The sequence below is a fragment of the Chroicocephalus ridibundus genome, chromosome 6 (genome assembly GCF_963924245.1).
Source record: "Chroicocephalus ridibundus chromosome 6, bChrRid1.1, whole genome shotgun sequence".
Classification (NCBI taxonomy): Eukaryota; Metazoa; Chordata; class Aves; order Charadriiformes; family Laridae; genus Chroicocephalus; species Chroicocephalus ridibundus.
Window position 1 is genome coordinate 35,665,791 of NC_086289.1, and position 19,942 is coordinate 35,685,732.

Consider the following 19,942-nt stretch of genomic DNA (forward strand, 5'->3'; position numbering starts at 1 on the left):
TACAAAGACAAAGGCTATAGGATTCAAACACAAAATTGATTTTTTACTGTCATGTTCACATTCCCAACTTTGGAATTTTAAAAAATGAAGAGACAATAAAAAGTTTCACTACCAGGAAAAAAGTACATTGAACCTCCGGTCCTGCCAATTTACCTGTTAAAATTACTGCGTTGGAAAAGTCCAACTGAACAAAACAGACCTATTTTCCTGCTTAAAATTAAGTACGTGAACGTGACCTTGAGGAATCACAGTTTAAACATTAAGATTTCCACTTACAATAATCGGCAACAAAAAGCTGTGGAACCATATTGATGGCTGATGATTCATTATCTCAAAAATAAATATTTTGGGGTTCTGCACAGGCCAGATTGTAGGACTTTCACAGCCTTAATGTATTATTTGGGAACCAGTGACTGCAATGACCTTAGTCACATTTGTGGTGAGCTTGAGGCATCCAGTTTTCAAACTAGCAGCCTAATTTTATATCTCGTCACATAATTCTTGCTGTAGCTTTTTACTGGTTTGCTTGGTTTAATTAACCTTTCACATATAAATTACCATTATTATTTTGTTCTAAGAAATCCTCTATCTTGCAATTAAACAGTGAAATGCATCTTCTTCCAAGAAAAAGATAATGCTGTGTCTTTGCTGAATACAAATAAGTTTGAAATTATGGTCCTGTTTCAGCTACGTGAAGGAACACATGAAGCTGAGGTTTTCAAAAGATGGCTTGTGTAGCATCAAAGAACAAAGAAATACAATGTAGAACAAAGAAAGGGAAAAGACAAAAGAAAAAAGTAATATCTGAAGCAATATCTATTTCTCTTCATCCTAATCGTAACAATCATTTTTTTCCACAACTCAGTAAGTCTATTTCAGACTCTGGCCACCTCTACAGCAAAATGCTAAGAGCTAAGTAGCCATACAGGGAGACATACAAACAGACAAAGAACAGCACCAGTAGTGCTAGCAGGCAATACTAGGAAAGTTATTGTGCTGTCATTAAATTTTTTCTCACATTTTTAAGTGAAAGAGACACCATCAGAAGAGGGGAAGCAGAGGGAGGCTGATGTCTGACAAATTGTTTTATTTTTAAGGTGCAAGGTCATATTCTTACCCTTTGAGCAGACTGTTACAGAAGTGGAAGCATGAAGAGTTTTTGTTTTGATATCGAAGTGCATTAAAAAATAAAGTAGAAACATGTTGTTTATAAAACATGGGGCATAAGGTTGTCAAAAACAAACAGCAGAGGGTAGAGAAGACAATCCCAGCAGCTGTTTGCAACACTATTAACCACCAGTATCCTGATGAGTACAGAAAACTCTGTTTGCCTCTATTCGCCTCTTGCCTCACAAGAATACACTGGCAAAAGTCCTGGAAAAACTAAAGATTAGTTTTATTGAAGGATCTCTCTTTCCTGTTTCGAAGGGATGCCAGGAAGGCAATATCCTTTGTGTTCGGGAAAAGCTATCCATGAAGAAGAAGCAACATAGAAATATAAGAAAATTATCAGGAATAACATTTATAAAAAAAACCAACCAACCAAAACTGCGGAACAACCATAGGAGAAACAGCCGTGCTGTCCATTCACAGTATGCTGGGAAACAACTGGGAGATATGGTAATTTCTCAGAATTAGAAACTGGAATGAATAGGCAGTTGCTTCCTAAATATTCATACAGCTCTACTAGGCAGGGAAGCAGTGATCTAGGTAAAACTGCACACACAGAAATTACATAGAATCATAGAGTTGCTGAGGTTGGAAGGGACCTTTAAGATCATCAAGTCCAACCATTAACCTGCCCTGACAAAAACCACTTCTAAACCATGTCCCTATGTACCACATCTACCCTTTTTTTAAACACCTCCAGGGATGGTGAATCCACCACCTCCCTGGGCAGCCTATTCCAATGTTTAATAACCCTTTCAGTGAAAAAATGTTTCCTAATATCCAATCTAAACCTCCCCTGACGTAACTTGAACCCGTTTCCCCTTGTCCTATCACTTGTCACCAGGGAGAAGAGGTCAGCCCCCATCTCTCTACAACCTCCTTTCAGGTAGTTGTAGAGGGTGATAAGGTCTCCCCTCAGCCTCCTCTTCTCCAGGCTGAACAACCCCAGCTCCCTCAGCCGCTCCTCATAAAGTTTGTCCTCCAGACCCCTCATCAGCTTTGTAGCCCTTCTCTGGACACGCTCCAGCACCTCAATGTCCTTCTTGTAGCGAGGGGCCCAAAACTGAACGCAGTACTCGAGGTGGGGCCTCACCAGTGCTGAGTACAGGGGGATGATCACTTCCCTAGTCCGGCCCACCACACTATTCCTGATACGGGCCAGGATGCTGTTGGCCTTCTTGACCACCTGGGCACACTGCTGGCTCATATTCAGCCGGCTGTCCACCAACACCCCCAGGTCCTTTTCTGCCGGGCAGCTTTCAAGCCATTCTGCCCCAATCCTGTAGTGTTGCATGGGGTTATTGTGACCCAAGTGCAGGACCCGGCACTTGGCTTTGTTGAACCTCATACCGTTGGTCTCAGCCCATCGGTCCAGCCTGTCCAGATCCCTCTGCAGAGCCAACCTCCCCTCAAGCAGATCAACACGCCCGCCCAGTTTAGTGTCATCTGCGAACTTACTGAGGGTGCATTCGATCCCTTCATCCAGATCATTGATAAAGATATTAAAGAGAACCGGCCCCAGCACCGAGCCCTGGGGGACACCACTTGTGACCGGACACCAACTGGATTTAACTCCATTTACCACCACTCTCTGGGCACGGCCATCCAGCCAGTTTTTTACCCAGCGAAGAGTACACCTGTCCAGGCCATGAGCAGCCAGTCTCTCCAGGAGAATGCTGTGGGAAATGGTGTCAAAAGCTTTGCAAAAATCCAGGTAGATAACTTTGACAGCTTTTCCCTCATCCACTAAGTGGGTCACCTTATCATAGAAGGAGATCAGGTTTGACAAGCATGACCTGCCTTTCACAAACCCATGCTGACTGGGCCTGATCACCCTGTTCTCCTGCATGTGCCGTGTAATGGCACTGAGGATGATCTGTTCCATGACCTTCCCAGGCACCAAGGTCAGACTGACTGGCCTGTAGTTCCCTGGATCCTCCTTCCAGCCCTTCTTGTGGATGGGTGTCATATTTGCCAACCTCCAGTCAGCTAGGACCTCCCCAGTTATCCAGGACTGCTCATAAATGATGCAAAGTGGCCTGGTGAGCACTTCCGCCAGCTCCTTCAGTACCCTTGGGCGGATCCCATCCAGCCCCATAGATTTGTGCACCTCCAGGTGCTGAAGCAGGTCCCTCACCATTTCCCTTTGGATTACAGGGGCTTCATTTTGCTCCCCATCCCTGTCTTCTAGCTCAGGGGTCTGGGTGCTCAGGGAACAACTGGTCCTACTGCTGAAGACTGAGGCAAAGACGGCATTAAGTACCTCAGCCTTTTCCTCATCCTTGGTCACTATGTTACCAGCCCCATCTACTAGAGGACAGAGATAATCCTTAGTGCTCTTTTTATTGCTAATATGTTTATAGAAACTTTTTTTGTTGTCCTTGACAACAGAAGCCAGGTTTAGTTCTAGCTGGGCTTTGGCCCTCCTGATTCTTTCCCTACCTCTTTGTAGTCGTCTTGAGTGGCCTGCCCTTCCTTCCAAAGGCCATAAACCCTCTTTTTTTCCCTAAATTGCAACACTAGCTCCCTGTTTAGCCAGGCCAGTCTTTTTCCCCGACGGCTTGTCTTTCAGCACATGGGGGCAGCCTGCTACTGCACCTTTAAGACTTCCTTCTTGAAAAACATCCAGGCTTCCTGGGCTCCTTTGCCCTGGAGGACTGCCTCCCAGGGGACTTTGTCAACCAGGCTCCTGAAAAGCCCGAAGTCCGCCCTCTGGAAGTCCAAGGTAGCAGTTCTGCTGACCCCCCTCCTTGCTTCTCCCAGAATTGAAAACTCTATCATTTCATGGTCACTGTTCCCGAGACAGCCTCCAACCGTCACATCCCCCCACAAGATCTTCCCTGTTTATAAACAACAGATCCAGCAAGGCACCTTCCCTAGTTGGCTCTCTCACTAGCTGTGTCAGGAAGTTATTCCCAGTACATTCCAGGAACCTTCTAGACTGTTCCCTCCCTGCTGTATTGTATTCCCAGCAGATGTCCGGCAAATTGAAGTCCCCCATGAGAATAAGAGCTCGCGATCTTGAGACTTCTCTCAGACGTTTATAGAATATTTCATCTGCCTCCTCATCCTGGTTGGGCAGTCTATAACAGACTCCTACTACGATATCTGCCTTGTTAGCCCTGCCCCTGATTCTTGCCCATACACACTCAACCCCATTATCACCATCATTTAGTTCAAAGCATTCATAACACTCCTGACATACAGGGCCACACCCCCGCCTCTCCTTGCTTGCCTATCCTTCCTGAAGAGCCTATAGGCATCCATGGCAGCATTATAGCTATGTGAGTCATCTCACCACGTTTCTGTGATGGCAACTACATCGTAATTATCCTGCTGTACAATGGCTTCCAGCTCCTCCTGTTTGTTGCCCATGCTACGTGCATTACTGTGTAAACACTTCAGCTGGGCTATTGGTCCTTTCTCCTTTTTACTGGAGGGAGCCGAAATTCTTATTCCTAAGGAGTCCGGTTACGCCCCCTATCTTTTCCAAGTCTAGTGCCAGCATGCCGCTTTCAGGCTTTTTGCTAGCAAGCTTGGATCTATCCCCACCCCCCTTCAAATCTAGTTTAAAGCTCTGTCAATGAGCCCCGCCAACTCCTGCCCTAAAACCCTTTTCCCCCTCTGAGGCAGACTTTTGCCGTCTGTTGCCAGCAGGCCTGGTGTCCTGAAAAGCAGCCCATGATCAAAGAACCCGAAGTCCTGCCGATGACACCAGTCTCTGAGCCAGGCATTGATCAGCTGGCATTTCCTGTTAATCTTCTCATCAATCTTCGCAACTGTTGGGATAGAAGCAAACAGTACTTGTGCTCCTGATCCCCTAAACAGCTGTCCCAGGGCCCTGAAGTCTTTCATGACTTCAGGTACATGATACATGCACATCTCTGGCACAATACAAGTAAAAATCAAAACAAAACAGGATAGTTCAAGATCCGCACAAGTAACATCCAAGTTCCTGAAGTGAATATAAATAATTTCATTTGAAAAGCCAGAGATTTTTACAACTTCCAGAATACACTGTTCTTGAGACAGCTACTTTTGCCTTCAAGTCTTGCCAGATACAAGCCTTCCTTCACTTTACTTACCATGGTCTACAAAGATGTTCCATAGGGGCCTAAGGCATAACCCACAATGAGGTGGTGACTGGGCCAGCACTTATATGATGGTTTTGTTTATTGTACACTACACTGAAGAGATTTCAAAAATACAACTTCATAAGGTTTCATCTTCAACCCCAATTTTGCAGAGGCAATCCCAGCAACTGACTGAAAGCAGAGTATCTTGCGCACACCATAGCCGTGAATCCATGATGAGCACCTAATGTAATACCAGCAACGGTACACAGTATCATTTAAAAAAAAATTTAAGTTTTATAAAAGCTGCAAGGGTAGACCAAATAACAATTTTCATTTTTCTAGTAAAAGCTCTGAGGGACAGAACAATGAACATTCTTAAGTCAAAGCAAATAAGTACTGCAATATCTGCAGGCACAGAACTCACAATTTCATGTTTCCCAGATCAGGAATTAGACATGCAGTAAGCGCTCTTCCTAAAACAATTCTTATGCAATTCACATGTATGAACAGAGAATTGGAGGAACAAGATGAACTATTTCACATAAATACCTTCCAGTGGAAAATGTCAAGAAGCCGTAGAGCTACTCTGGTTAGAGAAAACTACTGGTTCTAGATTGACTATAAAGGTTTGTAAACACACGGAAATTGAGTTAGTTAAAAGATTTTAAACACTGTAACAGAGTCGGTAAACAGTTAGAAGCTAGAGTTTAATTAACTCACGGAAGAGACTGCAGCACAGAATGGGAGAGTTCCTAGACACACCGAGTTTGTGATGCAAGTCACTGGGTGAGCTGAATGTATTTTTGATGGAATGCGAGGAGAAATTGAATAGCTAGTTAGTTGTAACTCTATATTTATATTATATTCATCTCATCTTTCAAGGCTTCCCCTGGCTGATTATGGGAGACAGGAAGGAATTTATTCATCGTCTTGAAGCACAGGCTGGCTTGTAGGACTGTACACAAAGTTGGGCAGGATATTCTTCCTCCAGAGAGGAAGCTGTTGATAAATAGCCACAGTTACAGACACAATGAAGCAGCGTGTGCTCATGTTCTATGCAGCCATAAATTTTCATATACTTGGTTGGGGCAGCCTGGCTGAAAGAACTACTGGCTTTCTAGCTCTCATTTCTAAACTGGCGTATTATACACTTTCAACATAATTTGCAATTTTTCTCAAAGATGTTCCTTGCAGAGAAAGGATGTGAACACAGCTGATGATGTCTACTGCTCACCTTCTGCAGCACCCTGACACTGTGGATTTTGGCCTGTGTCTTTAGGGTACTGGAATGCAAAACGGGTGGGTGGACGGTGGACCAGATATTCCAAGGACCCTGTTCTGTTGTATGAGTTCTCACAACTGTATACAACTAGACATAATGGCCCAGTGGTCCCTTCAAGGTATCTGTTCCAACAACCAATAAGAATTCAAGCTTATTTAAAATAAAACAAGTCTTGATGTCCAAAGAACATGACTGATCTATTTCTACAGCCATATATATTTAGACGTGTACACATGCAGAGTTTTGCCTATGTACATACATATATTCAGACAGCATCATTTGGTAGGGTTTTTTCCCAATTTTGCAAATTTGTATGTATATATTCTGTGCAACAGTGTAACTACTTTCAGATTGTTTTTTTTTTTAATATAGAAGAGATCTTTATTTTCAAAATGCAGTGCTACAAAACCCAAAAATAACAATTTAGAAAAGCATCTTTCAAGTCTCCTTTTCTATTTTTTCAGTCCCACAGGTTGCTTACCTGTCTGCGGAGGTCTCTTGTCTTCTTGCACATACTCTCTATTGCAACATTCAAGGCATTACTTCTCTCTTTCTTGTCAGTCTGTAATAAATATGATAAAAAACACAATAATGGTTATTTGTGATCTCTTAGCAAGCATGTTCTTTATGTTTTCAGTTCATCATAACATTTGGTAAATCATGCATGCTTCGTGATTTTTTTGAATTTTAATACATTTCAGGAGACACTACCACAATATTCACAGAATGCCAATTTGTGATTTTAAGCATAATCCACTGAATCAAAACGTATGCTTTACTAGCAGTATATAGGGACGAAATTAAACACACTTTATCTTCTGAAATGCTGTAACACACTTTTTATAGTCCGGGGTTACTTATGAAACAACGTTAATATAATTATTATTACTGATACTGATCCATTATCCCCATATTAATATGAAAAATCCTGTTATCTCTCTACAAGCGATTTATAAATTCAGATGCCCACAATGCAGTTTGGTAGCGCTTTAGTCTGCAGCATTCATTATCTCACTCCTGCAAAACAGAATGGGTGAGCTTCAAAATGTCCAAGGTGTTGCAATGCAAACATCAATGAAAATGGACAATCTCTTCATTTAACAGCACGTTCATTCTCAGCATCAATAGAAGATAGAGCTCTTGAGACATTTCAGAGGTCTTGAGAGAATCAGTTGTATATTTTCCAATCAATCTTAACTTTTTATTTCTATCTATAAGCAAAGTACTTACATCATTGTTAGCTATTTGAAAAGCATAGTTACCACTTTTATTGTACTGCCCAGCACGTTTTCTATACAATATTACCACAGTAGTTCTGTGTCTAGTAGCTGTTTTGAATAATCTTTTTTTCATGTTAGTACAGAAACTATGTAAAAATCCAGTATATCTGATGAATGTTGTTCCTCTAAAGCAATCATTCATTGCTTGCTACCTTGGACTGCCCTGGCCCAAAGGAAAGAAACCACAAACAGTGAAAGTGTCTTTACACAAAGTCATAAGTAAGTCACATTACATTTACAGGGAAACAACCAGATCCTCATAAATGTTAAAGAAATAGCTATGTATACTGACCATAATATTTGGGCTTCAGTTATAGTACATTAGGAAGTCTATATTATGAACATGACTGTCTCATTTTGTAAATAATACTAAAATAAATACTAGGGAAAACAAAAGTAGTAATATCTTGGTAGGCACCTAGGTGTATAACCTTGTTTTATACAATATATCAGACTTCAGTCAGTTATTTCCTTGCCACAAAAAAAATAAGTCTGTGAACAGGGCAATATGCTTAATAATAAAGCAAAGACTAGAGAAAGAACTTGTGCATTAAAAGTGAGCGCGTAACGTAATAAACACCTTGAAATTATTAGTACATTCTCTATCAACTGAAAGGAACAATTACTTTAAAAAATTGAGCTTATATATTCGGGGTGACTTAGAAATTTTCCTACTACTTTCTGTTTCTGAAATTGCTTACAGTCTTCGCAGGGAACAGATGATCAAACACAGGTCTTGGAGAGAGATCTGAGTTTCACCTTGAAACCTTCAAGGAATCCCTAAAGGTAGATACTGACTTTCTATTTCATAGTCATGTGACCATTTCTCATACCAGAAGTAAATAATGACTCTTGTACTGTTTTGCAAGCTATTGTCAGCCTTGACAACAAAATTGGTCCCTTCTAAACCGCTAGATTAACAGGACCAGTAAAAGGTTTGTGGATACAACTGAGCTTATGCCTATGCATTTTCAGATGACAAAGATGCAGTTCCACATTGGCACATCCTTTAAAAGCTTTATATTTAAAGCCGATTTTTCTAAGAAGACAGAATCAATGTAAAATATTGGGATTTTTTCTAAAGTTCTCTAGTAAGCTGTAACTTCAAAGGTGGCAACTAATGATGCAACTGGCTCTAGGTAAACTTAAATCTTTAAGGCAGCTAATATGAAATAACCTCACCGAGCAAGTGGCGTAAAAATATTGAACCGTGAACAAGGAAAAAAAATGCTTTATTTGCAAATTTATAACATAATTCTCAATAATCAATGTCTGGAAAGCAAACCTAACTATAACTGAAGTTATTCTTCACCTCATGTTTTCCTCAAGAAGTAAATACACTGTAAAATGCAGCTTCAGACTGTAGAATGTGGACAAGCCCCAAATGTGCTTAAAACCAAACAAGTCTATCCTGAAATAGTTCATTCTTGTACAGGGTGACTGAATTAAGAAAAGGGCTAGGAAAATTATGCACATTATTCTAGGCTCTGGATTTCAAAAATCATGCAGTTGTGCTCACCCTTTCTCTCTGTTTTCCTGTACTCAGCTACAATTTTATTCTGTAAAATATATGTAATAACAACTATATGGCTCCCTTGTGAAGATATTACAAGCAATATCCAGCTCCTGTTTCAATGCATTTTTAACATATGAAACATTTTACAAGCGCTAAGTCACATTGTTATTAATACTCCACTAAGTGAAAACAATTATTTTTAATTAACACCGCATAGCCTGAAGATAAATGCTGAGTATTGCCAATAATACAGGCCTATCTATTTCACACACTGGCAAACAACACCAGTTGAATGACTCAAAAAACACATGTACAGAAAATCTTTCCAGTCGAATTTTCATTTAAAAGAGCATCTAAGGGCAGATTCTTAGTTGAAAAAAATCACTTTATCTCCACTGTTTTTAATGGAGTTCATTTATATCAACAGCAGATCATGACCTTCATAGGAATTAACAGACCCTTCTGCACCCCAAGGTATACAGATGCAAACTAGCTACACAACCTTGAAGGACTCTGGAACACATGTCCAGTGGAGTCTTTGGTGGGTACGTGCCAATAGTTTCTCATGGAAAAACTGGCTGCTCATGGCCTGGACGAGCATACGATCTGCTGGATCGAGCACTGGCTGGATGGATGGTCCCAAAGAGTGGTGGTCAATGGAGTTAAATCTAGCTGGCAGCTGGTCACAAGTGGTGTCCCCTCAGGGCTCAGTGTTGGGACCATTTCTGTTTAACATCTTTATTGATGATCTTGGTAAGGACATAGAGTGTATCATCAGTAAGTTTGCAGATGACACCAAGTTAAGCGGGAGTGTTGATCTGCATGAGGATAGGGAGGCTCTACAGAGAGTCTTGGATAGATTGGATTGATAGGCCAACACTAATGGAATGAGCTTCAACAAGGCCAGGTGCCAGGTCCCGCACTTGGGCCACAACAACCCCATGCATCGCTACAGGCTTGGGGCAGTGTGGCTGGAGAGCTGCCTGGCAGAAAAGGACCTGGGGGTTCTAATTGACAAGCGTCTGAACATGAGCCAGCAGTGTGGCCAGGTGGCCAAGAATGCCAATGCCATCCTGGCTTGTATTAGAAATAGCATGACCAGCAGGAGGAGGGAGGTGATTGTCCCCCTGTACTCAGCACTGGTGAGGCCACACCTTGAGTATTGTGTCCAGTTTTGGGCGCCTTAATACGAGAGAAATATCAAGGTGCTGGGGCGAGTGCAGAGGAGGGCAACGAAGCTGGTGAAGGCCCTGGAGAATAAATCTTATGAGGAGCGATTGAAGGAGCTGGGACTGTTTAGTTTGAGGAAGAGGAGGCTGAGGGGAGACCGCATCACTCTCTACAACTACTTGAAAGGGCATTGTAGAGAGGTTGGCGTTGGTCTCTTCTCACAGGTAATTAGCGATAAAACAAGAGGGAATGGCTTCAAGCTGCAGCAGGGTAGGTTTGGACTGGACATTAGGAGAAAATTTTTCACAGAGAAGAGTGGTCAGACAGCAGAACAGGCTGCCCAGGGAGGTGGTGGAGTCACCATCCCTGGATGTGTTTAAGAGTCGTTGAGATGTGGTGTTGGAGGGCATGGTGTAGGGGAGAACTTTGTCGAGTGGCGTTGATGGTTGAACTCGATGATCCCAAGGGTCTTTTCCAACCTAAATGATTCTATGATTCTATGATTCTAGTTAACAATATTAACAAAAACAACAGTAATTCTACAACCTTGATACTTTGTTGAGTTGAAGAGAGCTTAAACGAAGGAATATAGTTATTCTGTTAAGGTTTTTGATGTCACTTTGTTTATTATACTTCTGTAGTGCTACAAATGCACTGTGTCTCCCATCTGAAAACTAATTTAGGCAGAACTACTTAAGTCATTATCTAATCTCTTCAAGTACTGAGGCTAATAGGTATGGGCTAAATTTATTAAAAAAATATATAAAAAAGCATATATAGAAAGAAGGATGCAATCTGCCGTAGGTATTAAAACAGTAAATACTATTAGTATTTATTATGTGAATCAAAGAAAACACCCCCTCACCTTTAGCCATAATCAAGAATTCACTTACAACACAGAACTGAAGTACTCTCGTTAGCAGGACTAAAATAAACAAGATCCGGCCAAGTGAAAAAGAGCCAATTTATTTGGGTGTGTACTGCTGATAAGGTATTCACAAGGATTTACTTAAATCTTGCAAGGCTGCGCTCCTTGAGGTCCCCTTATAGTCATCAGAGAAAGTAATCAGTTTTGCATCACCTCTGAAGGTCCCGAGCCTCTACTTGCTATAGAGGGTGGTGAGAGAGACCTAGTTTGGTAAGCTGAAATTTTGTCTTGTGAATAGTCACAAAAAATATTCATTTTATATTAAAAAACCCCACATTTTAACAGTAAATTGTAATAGGCCTTCATGAAGCACCCTGGACATTTTTGGACATATCCACCTGAAATAGGTATCAAGATTTCAAATATAAAGTCATTGTTTTTTCAAAAGTAGCCATATATATTCAAAAACACATCTGTAGACTCTAGTTTTTCAATATTGTGGAGTAAATGTGAGCAATATTAATTTATCACATCCATGGGGAGATCAGATGTCTTCTGAAGTGTGTATTCCAGAACAGCTGGAGTCTTAGCTAATAAACTCAAAAACTATTTTACTTTAGTCCTAAAGGCTTCCTTCAAGTATTTGTATGGCAACACCACAGTCAGGAGATTCTATCCATGCCATTACGCAGGGTCTCAAGGTACAACAGCTGAATTAGGATGTAGACCGCAAACAGCAGTAGTAGTCAGGATCTATCTGGGTCCCCTATACAGGAAAAGTGCAGCTGGAGTAGTGAATGCAAAACCTGGAGCTTGAGCCTCACTCTGAATTTTTAAGAACTGTCCTCCTCAGCCAAGCTGTCTCTAAAGGAATAAATATATGCAGGTACTGGGCAGTATAAGGTTATAAAAAGACTACATCAGTATAAGCCTAGTTATATCATACACATTTGTGTGTGCCACTGACTACAGAAACTACAAAGCTGTAATTAATTTATCTTGATAAGCATCCTGACTTTCTTTCCTTAAACATCTCTATGAAGAGTTATTTGTAAACATACAAAACAGGCTTGAGATTCAGGGCATTCCTGACGTTTGAGGATATTCAGATGCATGTTTATCTTGCATTCCTGGGCTTCCATATTGGTTTAAAATAACAGAAGTTAAAAGAAAGCAATGATACTCACTGGAATGTTTAAAATTACATGCATGATAAAAAACAACCTCATAACCGTAATCCATATTGTACTCAAAGGCTCTCCTGAAAATAAATTTCCATACTTAAGGGCCTATGTCCAGAACCTGAGCACATGTTTTGTTTCCTGGGATGTGTCTGCTTCCAAACACTCATTGTACAATCTTAAGAGGACTGAATATTAAGAAAATTCAACCCACTAGCATAATTTTCATTGCTTATTTCCAGCAGCTGTATCATGACGCTGTGATAAACATCTTTTGATTTAGTTCCAAGTATCCTAGGACAATTTTATTTTTAAAAAAAGACTAGCACATTTATTGAAATCTGTTCTCTACGGAAATATTCAAAAAAATGTCAAGCTAAAAGGTAACCACCAATCAATACTACGATAAGTTAATAAATGTCAGACCTGTAATTAAATGACCGATCATTTCAGGCTATGTGTTGACTGACAATAATCCTATATTCAATAATTATAGGGTCCTATACATTGTACCTTAATAAAAAAACCCAAACCCTTACCCAACCTAAATGAGATACTAACAGTGTCACCATCCCTATAGAGATGCTAGGCATTTTTTGTCTGTTGTTACAATTTAGCATTTAACATTTACCATTTAACATTTTTTGGTATATGGTGCTTATAAATGTTTCCTCTTTTGATTTATAAAGTCATTTTGAATTCTAGACAAAACCAAAACAGTGATGAAAAAAAAGTTGTATGTACTACAAAAAGCAGTTTCACATTTTTTTCTGTGTGTTGAAACAATGTTGTCATTATTTGGGGAAACTCCCTGCATGGATTTATAGTGCAAAGACAAAAAACAAGATTTTTTTTTTTTTTTCATATCCAGCTCATAGAAACCCTGATCTTCCAAATCCTGTTGTGCAATTCAACAAAGTAAAGACAACTGCAAGCATCTGTCTCAAAAAAAACCCCAAACCCATAAGCCTTTATAAGGGAAGATCCAGTTCAATCTTGTTGCAGTCTTCATTTATATTAGAACATATGAACTAAAACAGAAGGGCCAAGAGATGTGTCAACTTAATAACTTCTCATCAAACACCTCTTTGTACCCAACTGCATCTGGCTTCCTAGTTCAATCTAATAGAAAGAAGAGACCTCTCAAGTAAGTTTTCTTTCTTACCGCCTTCTTGTTTCATTTTAGACTGATAAATCCTTTGGTCCCAATCCTACAGTTCCCAGCACGGTAGAAACAAAACCTCTCGTAACCAATAGGCAAAATCAAAGAAATTTAAATGCTGTTAAGAACCTCTTAGTACTTCCTTGTACCAATTTGTACATCACCAGGCCCTAGGAATATTTGCTCCTCAAGGCAGAATTAATGGAAACAATATTTTACCCTTCACATTTTCAACTTGCTTCTCAAAGTATAACTTCCAAGTGAAAAACAGGATCCCTTGTTAAAGGTCATATGTCTAGTTAAATAAACCAAAACTATGATTCTCTCCAAAGCTATAGATCTCAATGGACAAGTTTGTGTCAGATTTGAACACAAAAGGAAGCCAGTTGTTTACAATTCTAGTTTTCAAGTATGTCTCATGCTTTTAAACAAACTTCTAAAAAGACCTCTCTGTTCGCTATCCTGGAAGTGGATAGGAATAACTTTTTGGCTGCAAATAACCCAATTGAACCAATGGGACTATTTAGATGCCTGAAGAATTATATGCATGTTTTTCTATATTTTTTTCCCCAAAATTTTTAAGGATTCACAGCAGTGCCACCTTATTAACTGCTGCCTGAGAAATTGCTTAAATGAACATTTTAGAAGTTATTCAAGGAATCCTCTGACAAGACAGAAAAGGCAGAACTTGACATTTCTGACATTTTAAAGAGCAAAAATTTCTTTGAAAAGGAAAAAGCTCCCGGGCCTTTTCATACAGCATTTCAAAGCATATTTTTACTGTACATCAAAAGCCTGCAAAAGGAAATTCATTTACAAGTATATTTATTACCTTTCTTTGTTAATATAGGAAACACAAAGAATGAATAACCCATGAGTACTTTAAGTTGAAAATCACTATATTTACTCAGTAACACAGATTCCCCACTCTAATAAACCAAGACTAGTGCACTTTTTTTAAAGACATCTGACTTAAGAAAACCTACTTCTGTGGAAAACGAGTAGGTATATTTTAAAAGCGGGGGGGGAAAAAGCCAAGGAAAAAAAAACAAAACAGCAAGGGCATGGAAAATCATATGCAACTGAGCAAATAAGGAATCTTTCATGTGGAACTGTTTCTCATTATAGATACTTTTTTCTCCTCAACAGCTTCCATATGAGATTGTCATTTTTTTTCCTCTTCAAGCCATCATGGACAGTTCCCTATGGATCTAATGCTGTGAGATGTGAAGTACCTCATAAGAAATGAATTATCTCAACTTCTATCGATATCAGTTGGAGTACCAAGGGCTCTCCTCGCTGTATGAATTACCCTTTCTCAATCAATATGCAGGAAAAGTCTTGAAACTGAAGCCTCTCAGTATAACTCTCTTTTAGCATCAAGTTACACCCAGTTCCTAATACTGCAAAACAAATTTAGTTCTAAATGAGCATGCATAAAACAACCTAAAAACCATCAGAAAAATACATTTAGAATGTATAACCCTTTAATTAAAAAAAGGATAAATTTTCAGATCCTAATTAATCCAAAATTCTCAGAAAAAATTATGTTGCCAGAATATGCGTAATATTGCACATTCTAAACCACTCTCCAAAACATCAGGGGCAGGCAACTGAAGTTGGGGAGGGTAGCCAGGGTGTCCCAAATGACAGAGCTGGATCCCTGGTTTCTGGTAAGAGAATAAGGATCTTAAATGCTCTTGAAAGTGACTGTGAGCAAGCCAAAGGAGGGAAGGAAGAACCTATGTTGTTTTCAATTTTTATTGTTTCTTTCTGATATATAAGGCAAATATCTCATTATTATCAGTTTTTCCTCTTAGTTTTTCACATTGGCAATATTAGAAAAATTCAGCATGATAAGGTGACCCTTAAACCCCTCCATGTTTTTCTGCTACCTATTTGGGGAAAAGAGTCACAGGAAGTGAATGCGTCATAACTGGATTGTTGCAAAGGAAATATAATGATCACTTACTATTTCTAACACAAAATCAAAAGCCACAGGTACTTCATATTTGAAATATGACAGTCTTTACACTTGATAGTGGAAACATAAAGACCGATAGTACATTATTTTGTATTTCAACTTTAAAACTATTGGAGGAATCAGCAAGGAGTAAAAAAGTTAAATTTCTTTTAATCAGATGTTAGTATCATTCACTGATGATGCAGGAAGGAAAGGCAAACGTAAGTGGAAATAGAGCAATATCCATACTATCAAACTGACAACAAAAAGCATACTTAAGGTTAATCCGTTTTTTTACTAAGAGCAATTCTCTAAGTTCCTAGTACAGAAGTTTTTAATTGAATATCCATCTACCATTCACCAAAGTGCTCCAGCAGTTTTACAGCAGGAAAATAGGAAATTAGTTGGAGAAAAGCTCATCCTACAGCAGCAGCATAAGACTTCCCTATGATGAACTATCATATAAATTGCTTGGAGAGTATATGCTGTTACAAGAGGGAGGAAGGGGATGGAGGGGGAAGAAAATTCGAAATAAAATATAGTAGAGTTGCTGAAATAGTCTTTCTCATCCAGACTGTTTAAAGGTCTTTCTCTACTCTAAATCAAAAAGTTATGGTCTTAAACAGGACTCATAAAGAGGGGAAAATGTCCAGCACTAAGCTACTCGAATTCTTCCATGCCCAGAGACAGACCGAGTTAGTACAAGTTCCGCAGCAAAGCAAGGGCACATCCTGCATATTTCAAGACACCAAAACCAACCTTACTGCGGTTTTAGATGTGGTATTTCAGTGCACTATGTACTACATAGATTCCAATAAACTGAAGTGGAGCGTAACAGCATTTAAATCAATCAGCATTAAATATTTATTTATACACACACACTTTTAAAAAAAAAAAATATATTGATTACAAATACATTTCTGAAAAAAAGATCTCTTTCAAGTCCTCATAGCCACTCCATACCATCCAATAACATCACACTTTCTCCTTATATTCTCATCTTATCAAACAGTAACATGAAGATACAAGGAAGGTAGAAGAGTAAAATGAAGAACGTAATTTCGTTTTTTCCTTCATGAAGTTTGCTACGCTCTATGATCCTATTCATGATCACTTATAGAACAGACATGACATGTTATTTCTTTTAACAGAAAACCAGCATACTCTTGTATCACCATGGATGGGTAATGAAGATGGATTTCCCCGATTCCCCTGATCTGAGATTTCAGCTATGCACATGGGGATAAAAAAAAAAGCATCTAAAAGACCATTTAGTTTCACTCACATATAACTTATACTCTATAACATTTCTGTGGAATGATTTGAAGGAAACTATTTGAGACAAAAATGTGTGGAACCATGACAGAGCTTGGTCTACAGACAGAAACTTTATGAAAATAGCTACTTGTCAAAGCCTTCAGCTCTAAACCAGGCAAAGTTTGGTCATTCCAGCTAACACGCATGTTATGGATTTGGTTTAGTTCATAATGATGCCTTTACATAAAAGTTAAAGGCTGAAACCCCAAACAGACAAAAACTGTAATTCCATGTAATTATGTATTAAATGTATTAGTTAATCCCTTTCTAATCCAGAGCAATTAATGTAATTTAACACAATACTGTGATGTAGTATGTGAATCTAGGAGGATGGGAGTCACTTAAGAATGCGCAGTGAATGAGAATCATGCTTTTAGAGAGGGGACTAAGGGAAGTGGTTTAAACATTTAGCTCTCAAATTTACAGATACTTCAGCTAAACACTCATCAGCACCCTGTAGATACAATGAATCCAGGTTGTATTAATTCCTTTATACATGTCTTGTCTATGCAGAGGTCTACAAGATAAGAGGTAGCAACATAAGATATTTTGGGGATTGTTAGAGCAAATAATAGTTGATGCAATCACTTCACCAGGTGAATTCAGTACCATCAGTCACTTCTGAATAAAACATACCATTATTTATAGCAACACAATGAAACGACTCCAAGGTGTTATTCCCAGAAGCTCGTGACTAAATGTTTTCAATACTCAAATGTTATTTTAAAAAATCACTATTGTTAACTACAGAAAATCTATTCTATTTCAGATAGTTTCTGCTGTTAGCACTTATGGGGGAAAGAACATCAAAGAGAGTGATAAAAGAGCACTTGAATGATCCTTTTACACTGACGACTGCCAGTAAAGAGGCCATTGCATAGCCCTTTATTTAGCAGATTGATCTGGACAGTGAGAAACCAGAGCATTACTGTGGCTGTTGGATTATACTCTCAGTACAAGTTTGAAGATCCTGGGTTTCTGTGCTACAAGAGAGAAAAAAAGCAATTTGTTAAATGTAGCAGCTAACAAACAGAGCAAGGGAGGCTGTATGTGATGGCACGCAGGGAAGACAACTGAAAATTACAGTCTCCTACAGGGCAGGGATTTGCAGAATCCTGCATGAGATCAAGAAAGTCTGCTATTCAGGGCATATTCCTCTGGAGTTCTATGCAGAAATTCTCTGCAGTTTTTTCCCGTTTATTTTTACACAGAAAAAAACACAAATATACCTGTGGAAAAATTCAAACTCACCAAGCAACATTTTTGACATTCTAATGAAGTTGTAGAGAATTTTTGTCTAAATTAAGATTTCCAGGTTTCATGTTTCATTTTTTTAACCATTTGCATCCCTAATTAGCAAAGAATTAATGCCCTATAAATTAACCTAAATTTGCATGCAACTGTCATTGGCTCTGTGAAAGAGTATAGCAAAACAGTAAAGGAAATAAAAGTATCTAACTAGAACAGAATCAGTAGAAAAGTAACTAGGAATTATGTTGGGTAAAGTGAAGGCAGAAGAAAGATTCATTAAAGGGTTAAGAGAGATGTGTGTAAGTTAAAATCCTGTGCTGATGCATCATTAATTGTACAGAGTAAGCTTTTAACTGACAGGCAGCGGTGAAGATCAAGTAAAAGGTAATGAAAAGTCCTCGATATTAGCAGAAAGCTCAAGGAGAACTATTAGTACATAGGTAGAAGAAAAGATAGAGGAAGCATGGTGACTTGTAGCTATTGGAGGTAAGAATCTCATAGACTGATGAAGTTTGCATGTCAAGGGGAACATACCCTGTAGAAGTATGGCCTATTGATATTAATAGTAATGTTCATGCTTTTAGGTAGCCATACATAATGAAGCAATCGGTAACATAAGTGCTCCATAAAAGATAAATTAATGGTTGGCAATCTGGTGACAGCATTTTGTAACGACATCAGTTATCTCAGCTGAAGTAGAATCAGTCAAGATATCTGAATACCCAATGTCATGAGCTAGTTTCATGAACTATCACTGCTGAGCGTACATAATGTATCAGAAGCAAAAAAACCTAACAGATTCAGATAAGGTTTTAGTAGAGGAGAACATAATTTAAAAGTATGCTACTTGTGTCATATCGCGACATCAATATAAATTACAAACCCAGGGTCTAGCAAAGGCTGTGTTGAAGGTAGGCAAGAATTCTGCTTAAGACACTGCACCCACATGTTATACCTTTATTGGCATAATACCAGCAATATGGTAGTACACTGACACCATACAGTAGAAAAAAAAAAGGTGAGAAAAGGAGCTTTAAAAAAAATAAAAATCAGAAAAATGAAGTGAGTTTTTTCACCAATGCAGTAATATCACAGAGCTCAAAGAACAATTTTTCCTTTAAGATTTATACTCATTCTTTCACTTTCAATGAAATAAATGGCTGAAATCTAATGAGTAACCTCCTCTTTCTATAAATGTTTGTTACTGAATTACATGTGAAATATAAAGAATGTTAAAAATACACAAAGTCAGAAGATTAGAAGGTTACGTAGGATCACTGTAAATATTGTTTACTAGTTGTAAGGTATATGTAAATTCAGACAGATGCATTTATGTTTAAGAAGTATTCAGATTGTGTTATAATGGTTGTGTTATAATCACCTGTAACCAGGGTTTTGAAAGATACGATGTCTGTTTGCATACTCTAAAAGTGGGCACATTCATGCACCACTATAAAAGACTTGAAATTTTTCCTCATAATATCTACAGAGTGTTTGCTCTTAGATGTCCCTTAATGCTCCACAAGACAGTGTGCGTAGAGTAACTGCCACTAGTTCAGTTAACTCTTAACCACACGACTGGCGCATAAAGAAGAACAAGCTGTTCAAGGAACAGTTTACTGGTAAGGAAGCCTTTGTTATTCTTTGCAAGTCCTTGTATATATTCCAACAACGAGTGCAGTCTGTTAGCATTTTCATTTATTAGC

At 38.8% G+C, this 19,942-nt stretch overlaps 1 protein-coding gene across 4 annotated transcripts in view; it reads right to left on the minus strand.

Moving 5' to 3' along the window:
- CTNNA3 (catenin alpha 3) overlaps positions 1 to 19,942 on the minus strand; it is a 539,182-nt gene that overhangs the window by 216,140 nt on the left and 303,100 nt on the right. For all 4 annotated transcript variants that reach the window (XM_063338117.1, XM_063338118.1, XM_063338116.1 and 1 more), the window contains one exon: positions 7,010 to 7,090. In XM_063338117.1, the coding sequence (XP_063194187.1) occupies positions 7,010 to 7,090 (81 nt within the window). The remainder of the gene's footprint in view (positions 1 to 7,009; positions 7,091 to 19,942) is intronic.